At 34.8% G+C, this 11,484-nt stretch overlaps 2 protein-coding genes across 4 annotated transcripts; one reads left to right on the top strand and one right to left on the bottom strand.

The window, feature by feature from the left end:
- The first annotated feature begins 882 nt into the window (after positions 1 to 882).
- On the top strand, positions 883 to 2,132 carry LOC107613092 (Histone superfamily protein). Its single transcript, XM_016314944.3, has one exon. The coding sequence runs from the start codon at positions 1,221 to 1,223 to the stop codon at positions 1,923 to 1,925; it is 705 nt and encodes a 234-aa protein (XP_016170430.1). The 5' UTR covers positions 883 to 1,220; the 3' UTR covers positions 1,926 to 2,132.
- A 222-nt stretch (positions 2,133 to 2,354) lies between these two features.
- LOC107613093 (uncharacterized) lies at positions 2,355 to 7,712 on the bottom strand. Of its 3 annotated transcripts, none has more exons than XM_088496243.1 (9): positions 7,595 to 7,712; positions 7,063 to 7,137; positions 6,067 to 6,947; positions 5,535 to 5,653; positions 4,277 to 5,167; positions 3,550 to 3,868; positions 3,005 to 3,170; positions 2,805 to 2,910; positions 2,355 to 2,706 (listed from the first exon to the last, which is right to left on the bottom strand). In XM_088496243.1, the coding sequence occupies exons 3-9, from the start codon at positions 6,910 to 6,912 to the stop codon at positions 2,589 to 2,591; spliced, it is 2,565 nt and encodes an 854-aa protein (XP_088352369.1). In that variant the 5' UTR covers positions 6,913 to 6,947; positions 7,063 to 7,137; positions 7,595 to 7,712; the 3' UTR covers positions 2,355 to 2,588. The 3 variants fall into 3 exon arrangements, with proteins under 3 accessions (XP_088352369.1, XP_088352368.1, XP_016170431.1); XM_088496242.1 differs by having other exon boundaries at positions 7,266 to 7,709; XM_016314945.3 differs by lacking the exon at positions 7,595 to 7,712 and adding an exon at positions 7,266 to 7,417 and having other exon boundaries at positions 6,067 to 6,971.
- Between the last annotated feature and the right edge of the window lie 3,772 nt (positions 7,713 to 11,484).

Raw genomic sequence — 11,484 nt, 5'->3', positions numbered from 1 at the left:
AACCACCATCTAACCCGCATGCAAAACCACTAACTCACATGTACCGGTAGAACAAAGTTATATCCGTACTAACCTCCTCGTTGATGACCCCAGCTATATGGGCGACTCCGTCCAAGCGATATAACCGTGCCGGATCGTCCCCCATCAGCAGAGTATTCCGTTCAGGTCTTTGTCGGAAAGAATCTGGGTCGTTTTCTCTGAGATTTGGTGGGGTAGGAGAAGCTGAGAATGGTTCGAATGAGGCTGATTCGAACTCCTTATATAGCCCAATCACTAGTAATTCGAACCAGGGTGGTTCGAATTACTAAGAACGCAGCTTAAGTGTAATTCGAACCAGGGTGGTTCGAATTACTTGAAGACCCTAACTTACCTATAATTCGAACTAGGGTGGTTCGAATTACATGCATTGCTAGTTCGAACCAGCCTGGTTCGATTTACCAACAATTCTTTCTTCCTAATTCGAACTGGCCTGGTTCGATTTATTTCTAAATGCAGTTCGAACTAGCCTGGTTCGAATTACATTAAAATACCATTTGGCTTATTGCTGAATCGATTTTCCTTTTGGCTCATATACGTAAATTTAAAATGATGTTGGCTTATTATGGTGTTTCGCCCGAAATAAGAGTACAATCTCTACACTCGTTATTTTGAAGCTAAATCTACAAATTGCTGTAATCTTACCAGGCTAGCACGTGTTGATATAACCTATTTTTTAATTAAAAAAAAGAATGTTAAATTAAATTAACAAATAAAAATGTCCCACATGTAGTTTTCAGCTTTGCTTTGAAGTTTGAACTAAATTGATGTATGAACATGCTACTTCCTTCAAGATTTCCAGATAATTCTACACAAGGATAAATACTACAGTAAATACACTTTGCTGTAACACAACTCACACTGTACAATGCTAGTTTATAAATTTGGGATAAGAACAAAAAAAAGTAACTGAAAAATGAAGCACTAAACCTTTCAACGAGGCCATAAACAGTGGCACATCCTCCAATCACACTCCAGAACTTACCATTCACTTTTTAACCCCACGTATCTACATGCTTCATGACCACTTGACACGTGGCCATCCACACGTCAACTTTTAGAAAACCCATCTTAGGTTTGGCTGGTTATATAAGATAAAACAAAAAGTGAAAAAATACATACTCCATTAACCTTCATAGTTTGTCTATCAACATCTGCAAAGAAGCTTGAAAGGGAAGGGAAGAATGGGTCCAAAGCGTGGTCAGAAGGTGGTGGTCAAATCCACCAGGAAAGTTGTGCAAGAAAGTGTTCAAGTTTCGATTGTGGGTAGCAGCAGCAAAAGAACAAGAAGAGGGAACAACAAAGATATTCAGACAGGTGACGAGGTTGTAGGAGAAGAAAATGTGAGGATTATTCCAGTTCAAGAAGGGACTCCTCAACCCAAAGATGCAAGCACCACCACCACTGTCACTACTCAACAAGACGACCAAGGAGAACAAGAACATAATGCTGAAACACAAGAACAAAATATTGACACTACTGCCACAGCTGTTTCTCATAAAGAAGAACCCAAAGAGCCATCATCTAAAGAGGATGATGAAAAGAAAGCTAAGACCCATGAAAGGAATGATGGTAAAGGGAAGAAGAAGAGAAGAAAGAGGTCAAGTGGAGAAGGATATAAGAGATATGTGTACATGGTGTTGAAGCAGGTACACCCTGACATGGGAATTTCTTCACAGGCCATGACTGTTCTGAATAACTTGATGGGTGACATGTTTGAAAGGCTAGCTGATGAGGCTTCCAAGCTAAAAACATACACAGGGCACATGACATTGTCATCAAGGGAGATTCAAGGGGCAGTGAAGCTGGTTCTGCCTGGGGAGCTTGGAAAACATGCCATTGCTGAAGGGGCCAAAGCTGTCACCAACTATATATCCCATGATGCCTGATATAGGCCATAAGTTGAAGCTTTCTTCTCTGTGTGAACTTGTTGTATAGTCAAGTGTATGTGTACTGTGTGTATTTTCTTTTGTTTTTGCATGTTTTAGGAGTAGATGTGAACAATATGCTTTCCTTTTATGTTGGAAACTGTGTCACCGCTTTAAGATTGTAAAAATCTAACTGCTTACTATCATGAGAGTGTACTACATTTTAAAGTTCCTTTTTCAAGCATTTAGTAACAAAGGTTTAACTAACAACACGACTACTATAGTAAAAAAATTACCTAATTGTGAACACCGAAAAAAAAAAAAGAAATTAGTAACTCTGCTCATTATGAAACCTCCACGCTCTACACACTACCAACGGAAAATGCAACTTTACATCATAAGTATTATAAAATTTGAAAACAAGTGAAGGAAATCCAATCACTCAAAATCTCAAAACCGATATTTACTTTATTTATTTCAGAAACATGGCCCTCAAAAAATTGCCATCAACTGTTCCATTGTTGCACTTAACAAGTTGACATAAATACAGGTAATCACATCAAGAAGCAAAAGGACGGAGAAGGACATCAACTTAAAAATAAGGTACCTGGAAATCTCCAGGAAATAAAAACTTGTGCGGATTCTGTAATTTTGGCTATATGTAACCCCTTTTTAATGTCTAAACTATAGTATGGAATAAGCACGAATTACTTCAACAACTGGTGCTTGACACATTGGACACTTCCTTCCACTTCGGTGCAAATCATTAGCACAGTTAGAACATGTGCACATGTGCCCACATCTGCAAGGGAAAAACCAAAAAACAAAATGCTTGTTAAGAGATTAAACTCGAGAGCAAAATTGGCTGCTGATGTATCAAAATGATACTGAATAGTTTACCTGTACAAGAGAGAATCAATATTGCTTTCGCAGCAAATGCAGCAAACCCCTTTCCTCACGCATTCCCATTTGGATTTATCATCTGGTGAATCATGGTCACGTGTTCCTATGATTAAATCAATTCAACTTGGTCTTAGAGCTAATGAATTAATGAATGATACAGGTAGAAAGACAAAATGTGGGCTTGAAAAAATGTATACCTGATGAACCAGTTGAGCGATTTAGGGCCGCAGAAACCTCTTGTCTTATTGAGCGTTGCAACTCAAGCTGCATATCCATGCAGGTCTCCAGCATTCTCTGCATATTGTTCATTCTTTGCTGTAGCCTAACCATGTCAACTCTCAAGTCATTAATGACATCCCATTCCTGGCAAATTTCGAACCAGAAAAGATTACTCCCATAATAACACAAATATATGACATTTTAATGATTCATTAAAATCTAAATAAGATTTCATGATCGAATATTACTCCCTCCGTGTTATTTTTACTCTATTCAAAAGGTTTAACAGACAAAATTGATGTGCCAGATAAAATGTGTATCAAGATGCATTGATCTAGATATACCAAAATTTTCACATGGAATATAACGTTATCTAATATATGTAGTTAATCTTACTTGGTGAGACAGATTTACATATGATAATAACACAATAATAAGATGGAAAGGGTGGACAATTTAGTCTCAAGATTATGGAGGCTAAAGGAAAAGCTGTCAGTCCTACAAATTAACGTAATTAACGTACCATTCCTAGGCGTTGATTATTTATATCATGAGGTGACCATCTGTCATGACGGGAGCGGCGGTGATCCCATATCGGCGGTGGCGGAGGTGGTGGCGGCAAGGGTTGACGACCAAGTGAGCTATTAACAGCATCCTGAGTACCAACAATCGGATCCCTGTTCTGTTGCTCAAGCTCCTGCGCTGCCGAGGGAGAGAAAGGGGTGGTTGTTTCTTGGAGCTCCCACTCAACATTAGCATGACTCTGCCTTTCAACGTATGATTGTATCAACTGATCAAGGCTTTCACGAAAACTGCTGCGAAGGAGGTTTGAGACACTTCTCCTGCAAACAGAAAAGAAAACTTCGTTGAGAATCACGTATTTCAATTTTAAACAGCGCTAAAACCCAAGATACTCGAATACATCAAATTATCATAATCATCCCGTATGATTATTATTCATGTAATACCTCAGCATTTATATTTTTAGCAAATACCTATTCTCATTATTTTTCTCTAATCATATATTCGTTTTGCAATCTTGCCTACTTCAATTAAAAACAGTAGATTTGTTACCCTTATTAACCATGACGATATTCAATTGTGTGTAGTTGTATATTATACTTGATATTATATATTCCCGTATCTTAATCTTAAGGTTTAATATAACTATCATATTTGCATCATTTTGTATCCAGACACTTATCCATACCCTTACAATACAGGCTGAAACTCCAGTCATTTCTACGTACCTACTTAGCAGTTCCCTGAGTTCGACACTGTACACATTGTCATCTTCGGGAAAATAAAATCCATGAATTCTACCAACTGGAGCTGCTTCATGATCAGAAGGTCCTCCCAACCAAATTTCTACAGCCTCTTGAAAGCCGCTGTCCTCCTGCCACACTTCAGGCCCTTCTTGTAGGCGAGAATTTTCTCCATCTTCATTTCCAAATGTGTTTTGAGGTAGTTCATTTGATGAGCCACCGAGTTGATTATTGTCAACACCATCCTCAGTGCTACTCCATTCAATGCTAGTTTGATGCCAGTCACTTCCTTCATTTTCAGAAATAGCCTCTTCTGGTTGCTCTACTTCTGGAGCAACAGATACATCCCAATCTACATCAGCAGCAATATTGCCCTCTATACTATTGCTGTGATGTGATAAGTAGCTTTCATTATCAGTTATACCACCCAGCTCAGATTGCTCAATATGTACCTCATTTACCTGCATATTGCTAGGATCTCTACCTTCAATTTGCAACCTTTGTTGGGTGAGGCCACTAGAAGCATCTTCAGTATCCATAACAACATTTTGTCCAATGCTATCGCTGCCTTCAACCTCAACACTTGATGCCAATGCCTGATCAATTTCATTAGCATAAGCACCAGAATCTTGACAGTCTAGATTCTCACAAGTAGATTGTTGAAAACAGTTTTCCCTGCCAGATATGCCAATTTCATCACTTCCACTGTTATTAGACTCCAACTTTTTAGCATGTACAGATGGGACAGTTTGTGAACTGCTGGCTCCAGCATGTTCAATTGCATTAACATCACCATCAGTGTCAGATGAGGCATCGGAAAGGTTGCTTGTTGCTTGACTGCAACCAGAATTGTCCTTTCTGGAAAAGAATCCTTCCCTGTTCAGAAGTTAATGTCATTAACACAAAGCATATACGTAATATATGAAAAATGGGCCAATAACAACAAAGAACAGTTACATTTCCTTTTGGTTTTAGGAAGAATAAGGTGAGAAGGGTATTATTAAGAATTTTAGCCACCAGGTAAAGAAAAGTCGGGAGACTTTATAATATGACATAATTTTTAAATGATTCTCTAGCACCAGTTGTCATCACTCATCAATCATCAATTTGTAAAAATAACAATGGGAAAGCAAAAGAAGTCACGACTAAGTAAGTAGTGAGAGAAAGAAAGAAATACAGAAGCATTTACATGAAATAGAATTTGAAGTTTCTTCTCAACTTAATTGTATTAGGAACTGCATACCTTAGACCTGATACAGTCTGTTTTTGCCTCAATAAACCTAATTCACTTTCCGCAATGGAAGTGGACCTGTTATTATCAGTTGATCTATCATTTCTCAAGAACCTGCCTCTAAGCAATGCCTGAAAATAATTTGAGAAACAATCATAAACTGCAAGAGCAAAGCTCAGATACAAATCACATCCTAGACTTTCAATTATTCTTCTAGTTCTTCAATCCAAAATTTCTAAATTATTTCTACGAGATTTTCTGTTCTATAATACACACTACAATACTCCATAGAGGCATAGACTATGTCTATGCAACTAAACCATTTCACTTCATCTTCCCCCAGAAATAATGCATAAAAGAAAGAGTGTTTTTGCTCAAGGTGGATTCTAACTCAACTAGATCAAGTATTTTACCAATCACAAAGGAGAACAAATATTCAATGCACACACTTCATTCACATATTCTGCAAATACTGTAAATATAAAAATTATATATTAAAAAAAAGAAAGAGAAAAGAAAAGATACAGAACATTTGTGAGACAACCTGAATGCGATTGCGGTGGGGGAAACGGGATACAGCCCGGTGTTCAAACAACTCCTGAACTTCTCTTTGCCTTTCCACCTCAGCCTTCTTGAGCATATCAAGCAGAACCTGCCGGCCACGCAATCTACGGATTCCCCTCCGTGTATGCTCAGATTGGCCGTCATGCTGATTAACAACGAATCCATCCCGAACACGATCAATTTGGTTACCGATCTCTAAAGATTGGTCTTCCCTGTTTTCACTAGAAGACACAACTCTCTGCTGGCTACTCATCTGTACCCACTCCCTAATGATACTCACCCTCTCCTGCTCAGTTTCCCCAAGCCACTGTCTCCTTGAACCACCACTTCCTCTGGGAACATTTGATGCACGATGATCCCCAGCACCACTATTCATCCATTCCCTGAAAATTTGCCTCACTCTTTCCCTTTCAACTTCTCCAAGATCTGAAGAGCTCTCACAATTAGAATTGCCTAAACCCTCATGTTCATCGTCACGAGAATCATTCTGACTTTGTGACTGTGACCATGTTTCTGATTCATTCTCACCCGAAATTGCATCTTCTATCATATGCCCTTCACCTTCTCCTCTCCGAGGGACATCTTCCTGCGACAGGTCCGAGATCAATCCATCACTCCTCTGCCTAATTAACAACTCCCCAGACCTCCCCTGAACTTGACCCGCCATGTGTTCATCCTCGATTTCTCGCCACATTTGCAAGAGGGAAGATGAACGGGCACCTCCCCTCCCTCCTCCATCCCCTCGCCTACCTGATAACTGAGAATGAGACTCCCTAAGAAGTGTAGAGTCAATCACAGCCACACTATGCACACCAGCAATAGCCATCTCTCTAATTCACTTTTTTCCAACAATGCACGCAACTGATACAATAAAAGATCTCTTCACTTCAATTCAATGACAAACCACCATATTCAAATGCATTAAAATTTGCATAGCAGAGTAAAAGAAAAGGAAAATCAGTGGCCAGTTGAGTACCAATAGGCACATGAAGGGGACCAAATTTTTCCAGCTGAATGTATTATTAATGTTACAGCTAAACTACACCTTAGCCTGCCAAAATAGTAAACAAAGTTAAAAGGCATAAGTGCAAAATAACAAAAAAAGACAGCATTAAAATTACGAGAAAATTTGAGAACTGTATGTGTTTGTGTGTGAGAGAGAGTGAAGAACGATTTTACCAGTGAAATGAAGTGAAGTTATGCTTTTGGTTTGTGAGTAAAGCAAAAGAAACCTAACTGTTCTGTGAAATGAACAAAATTCACAGAGAGAGAGAGAGAGAGAGAGAGAGAGAGAGAGAGGGAAGAAACGGTGATTTAGGAAACGAAGGAATGAAAAGGAAAAAGGGGACACGTCAACGGCGGTGATGGAGAACGGAGCCGTCAAATTAACGTTTTTCCGAAGGAGTCATCATTGTGTGAGTGTGTGACATGTGGCGATATCTCGATTTTCTTATTCCGGCAAATTGACGGCAACGTTTACGAATCTTAAATCCAACGTGAAGTTTCACCTTTCACGCAAGGCTTAAACGCCGTCGTTTCGAATTTTCGGTCTTGCATTCTTCCCAACATCACTCTTTCTTTCCCCGCTTTTTCTCTTTTCTTTTTTCTTTTCTCCGCTTTTGTTTTTTCTTCCTATCAAACTATATATATGCTTATATAGTTTGTTGTGTGCCTTTTACATAAATAATTTTTCAATTAAAAAAATAGGTCCCAGTCAAATATTCAAATAATGCATCATAAATTTCGTCAATGATACTAATCATACTGTCATATGTTTGTATTTTAGTCTTATCATATCTTGGATTTAATTACTGGTGGTATTTAATTCTTATCCCTAAAAAGTAAGGTTCTGGCACTGAATTATTACTCACGTCAAAGACAGTGGGCATGGCAAAATTGACAAAATATTAGTGTGGGGGTTAGGTTAGGTATGAATTGAGGAAAATACTTCGACTAAAATATTCATTCAATATAAAACAAAATGAGTTGAAAATTAGTTGTGAAGAAATGGTCTCAGTGCCCAATTAATGAGAGGAAAAGCTGAATCAACTAATTTTCAAACAGTATTAACTTTATTGTAGTCAATCAACTAATGGTCACAAATTATTTCATATAATAATGAATTTAATTTTTTATAAAAATAATTTATGCTAATATATTTAATCAAATATCGTTATATAGATATAAATATTGTTGACTGCTACATTTACTCATTTAACAGAAAAAAAAAAAAGAAATATATATATATACACTTAATTAACTATTCTTAATCGAATGTCTATATAAAATACGAGAAATATTATAAGATCATCATAATTTATTATTTTTTATCGGTCGTTAATTATCAATGTTTAAAAATATGGTATAAAATATGTTGTTGGATTATTAGATTAAAAAAAGAGTTAATAGTTAAATAATGATTAAAAATAATAAATTCTAATAATTTTTTAACATTTTTCATAAATTATTTTGTATTAGTTGCAGTTATAGTAGTTATAGTATTTTAACAAATTTTTGTTAAAATTAAAATAAATTTTTTTATTATTTATTTAGCAACCCTGCCTTTTTAAAAAATGCTAAATTTTTTTATTAAAATATAAAAAAAATATAATTTTAATTTTAATAATACTTATATAATCATTATAGTCATCATAAATATAGACATATTAAAATTCACCATATATATACACGATAGAGAGCTTTCATCTCAAATTATTAAACCCTAAAAAAACTAATATCTAAATATATTTGATATGTTAAAATTAATAAATAATTTAAATTCTTTATTTATAAATTAAGATACATAAGACGATGAGTTAGGGTGTAACATATCTTTTCTTTTGTATTTATAAAAGTAAATATATTATTTAAATCATGAATGAAATAAAAACAAAAATATAAAATCAACAATAATATAAAGAAAAGAATTATTTATACAAACTTCATAATTTAAAAGGGTTCGGATAAAATTCGATTATTTATAATAAAATAGACAAATTTAAATCTTCTAAATTTTGAATTTTCACTTTAAAGAATAAAATATGATTTCTCTCTTTAAATATTTGTTTACTTATATTTTTTCTTAGTTCCACCTATCAAATAAATGGTAAGAAATCACATTTTATCTTTTAAAATAATTAAAATTCAAAATTTAAAAAATTTAAAACCAAAACAGACGTATGCATATAAAAATAAGTTTAAAAAAAAAAAACAAAATTCAATTCTTTAAATTCACAAGACATTGATTAGATAATTGTTGTAATCATGAGGTCATTGTTTAATATAATCTTTACTTATATCCTCCGAATCCGCAACAAGTTCTTTTCATTATTGATGATTTTGAGCATATAGAGAATCCAAAAGTAAGGCAGGCAAATTAATCATCATCAATGGGGAAAGTTACACTTATCTGTAAATTCCGTGCCTCGTTCATCCTCCACATACTACAAAATTAGTGTAGCATGTGGCCATTAATTTAAACTAAGAGAGTTAATTATACTATTACTATATGCAATGGAAGATTAGAAAGGTAATGCCGTAATAATTAAGTTCACAAAAGGCTGTCCCCAACACAGAGACTTGGGTAGACGCATACCTCATTTTTATATTCGTCGTTACTTTGTTCATCTAAGATATTAAAATCCATTGGTATACATATATAGATTCTAGTTATTATTATAATTAGTTAAAGAAGAAAAGTTCTTTATTTGGATAAAGGTATTCTAATTATTAACATGTCTACCTAAAGCGGCTTCACCCTAATCATCAGCTTGCTTTATATACAACATATACAGCATAAGCTTTCCTCACTTTATCACTTTATATATATATTTTGTGCATTCAGCTTTCATTGGAATATTAATACATAAATAAATAAAAGCATTCTAACAATCAATCAGATTTAATTTGTTTGGTCTTCTTTTGTATTTTGGTTTTTCTGTTTTAAAAAAATTATGAAAGGACTTAGATATTTGCAATGATGATGCAGCAAAAATTGAATCTTTTAGAACTTAGGATAATATATTTGTACTTTATGATGCATGGATATTGACAAGGACACGGGACACGTTGACACGCGAATTTTAAAATCTTATATGACACATGAATACGCATATATATAAAATATAAAGAATTTTTTAGATAAATCGTAATGATATTTTGATATTTTATTGATATTAAAATATAAATTAAATTTTTAATGTCTTATTTTAATTATATCAAGTATTTAACATATTTTTTTGTTTTAATAAATAATAATATATACTATATCTAAATTTATTTTAAGAATATATGTTAAGAATAAGATTGGACACGCTGACACGTGATGGTATTTAGATGTGTCCAGGCGTGTCCGGAGAAGAATTTTTTATTTTTTTATTAAGACGCGGTTGGACACAGTAAACACACGTGTCGAACGAGTGTCGTATCCGAAATGCGTCCGATACGCAGACACGCCAACTCAGCGAAGTGTCCGTGTTTCATAGTTTGTACATTATTAGAATAACTATGATTTATTTCCAGCAAAACTATATAGGGCCCCTTGTCTGAGGGTATTCAAACCCTACCTTTTAGCCACTTGTTGATGATTGCCTATATCTTAGGTGACAAATTTCCCAACACATTGCATGCAAAGTCCTAAAGCCACGGAGGGTCATGTTCCTATGTCTCTAACCTCTCCTTATCAAATCAAAGTAATATAACAAATATAGATAAGCAATTTATGATTTTCCTAGTTCTTATTGTCTACATGAAGTAGATGGCACTCTCTTAATTATTTTCGGTTATTTTTGCTGGAGAGTCAACGTTCCATTCAGGTAGATGGGAAAAATGCTTGTTACCCTTTGATAGGGAGAGTTATTTTGTTTTCATATGTAAGCAAAAAGGGTAAAACAAAAATAGTGACTACAACTAAAAATAAAAAAAGTGCTACATGGCTATTAGCGAGTGATATTTGATTTGATTAAGCCGCACAAAATTCAATAATATCTTTTATATATCAATCAAACAAAGAAACAGTTGCATGAGGATAAATATCTATATAGTACGTAAAAGGTAGCTGGAAGATGTTATGTTTGGTAGCTTTCAGTTCCTTTGTATGAATTATTGATCTTAATTCTTATCTACTGGAGCTTCTTTTCAGCAAAACTCCAATCAACCTTAAACCCCACAAAACAGTTTGCACCTTAATGATGTAGGGTACATGGTACTTTCATCTCCAAAATTGAACATAACTCCCACTTTTTCTTTTTCCTTTTTTCCCTTGAAATTAAAATGAAATGAAAATTTGGTTGGAGCCAGAGAAACCCTTTATTGAAGATGAGATTTAACAATATATTATGATTGTGATTGGGAACAGGAACAACCGAACACAAAAACATTGTTAAGAGATGCCAAAGAG

This window comes from Arachis ipaensis, chromosome B8, assembly GCF_059453495.1.
Source record: "Arachis ipaensis isolate K30076 ecotype BB chromosome B8, ASM5945349v1, whole genome shotgun sequence".
NCBI lineage: Eukaryota > Viridiplantae > Streptophyta > Magnoliopsida > Fabales > Fabaceae > Arachis > Arachis ipaensis.
The sequence above is the reverse complement of the archived record's forward strand: the minus strand, read 5'-3'. Positions and strand labels throughout refer to the sequence as shown.

Bases quoted from the DNA above. Each gene is read 5' to 3' on its own strand.
- LOC107613092 (XM_016314944.3), top strand. From the start codon at position 1,221: ATGGGTCCAAAGCGTGGTCAGAAGGTGGTGGTCAAATCCACCAGGAAA.
- LOC107613093 (XM_088496243.1), bottom strand. From the start codon at position 6,912: ATGGCTATTGCTGGTGTGCATAGTGTGGCTGTGATTGACTCTACACTT. The intron at 5,168-5,534 runs GTATGCAGTTCC...ACTTCTGAACAG, and splicing joins CAGACTGTATCAGGTCTAAG to GGAAGGATTCTTTTCCAGAA. The intron at 2,911-3,004 runs GTATACATTTTT...ATTTAATCATAG, and splicing joins TCGCTCAACTGGTTCATCAG to GAACACGTGACCATGATTCA.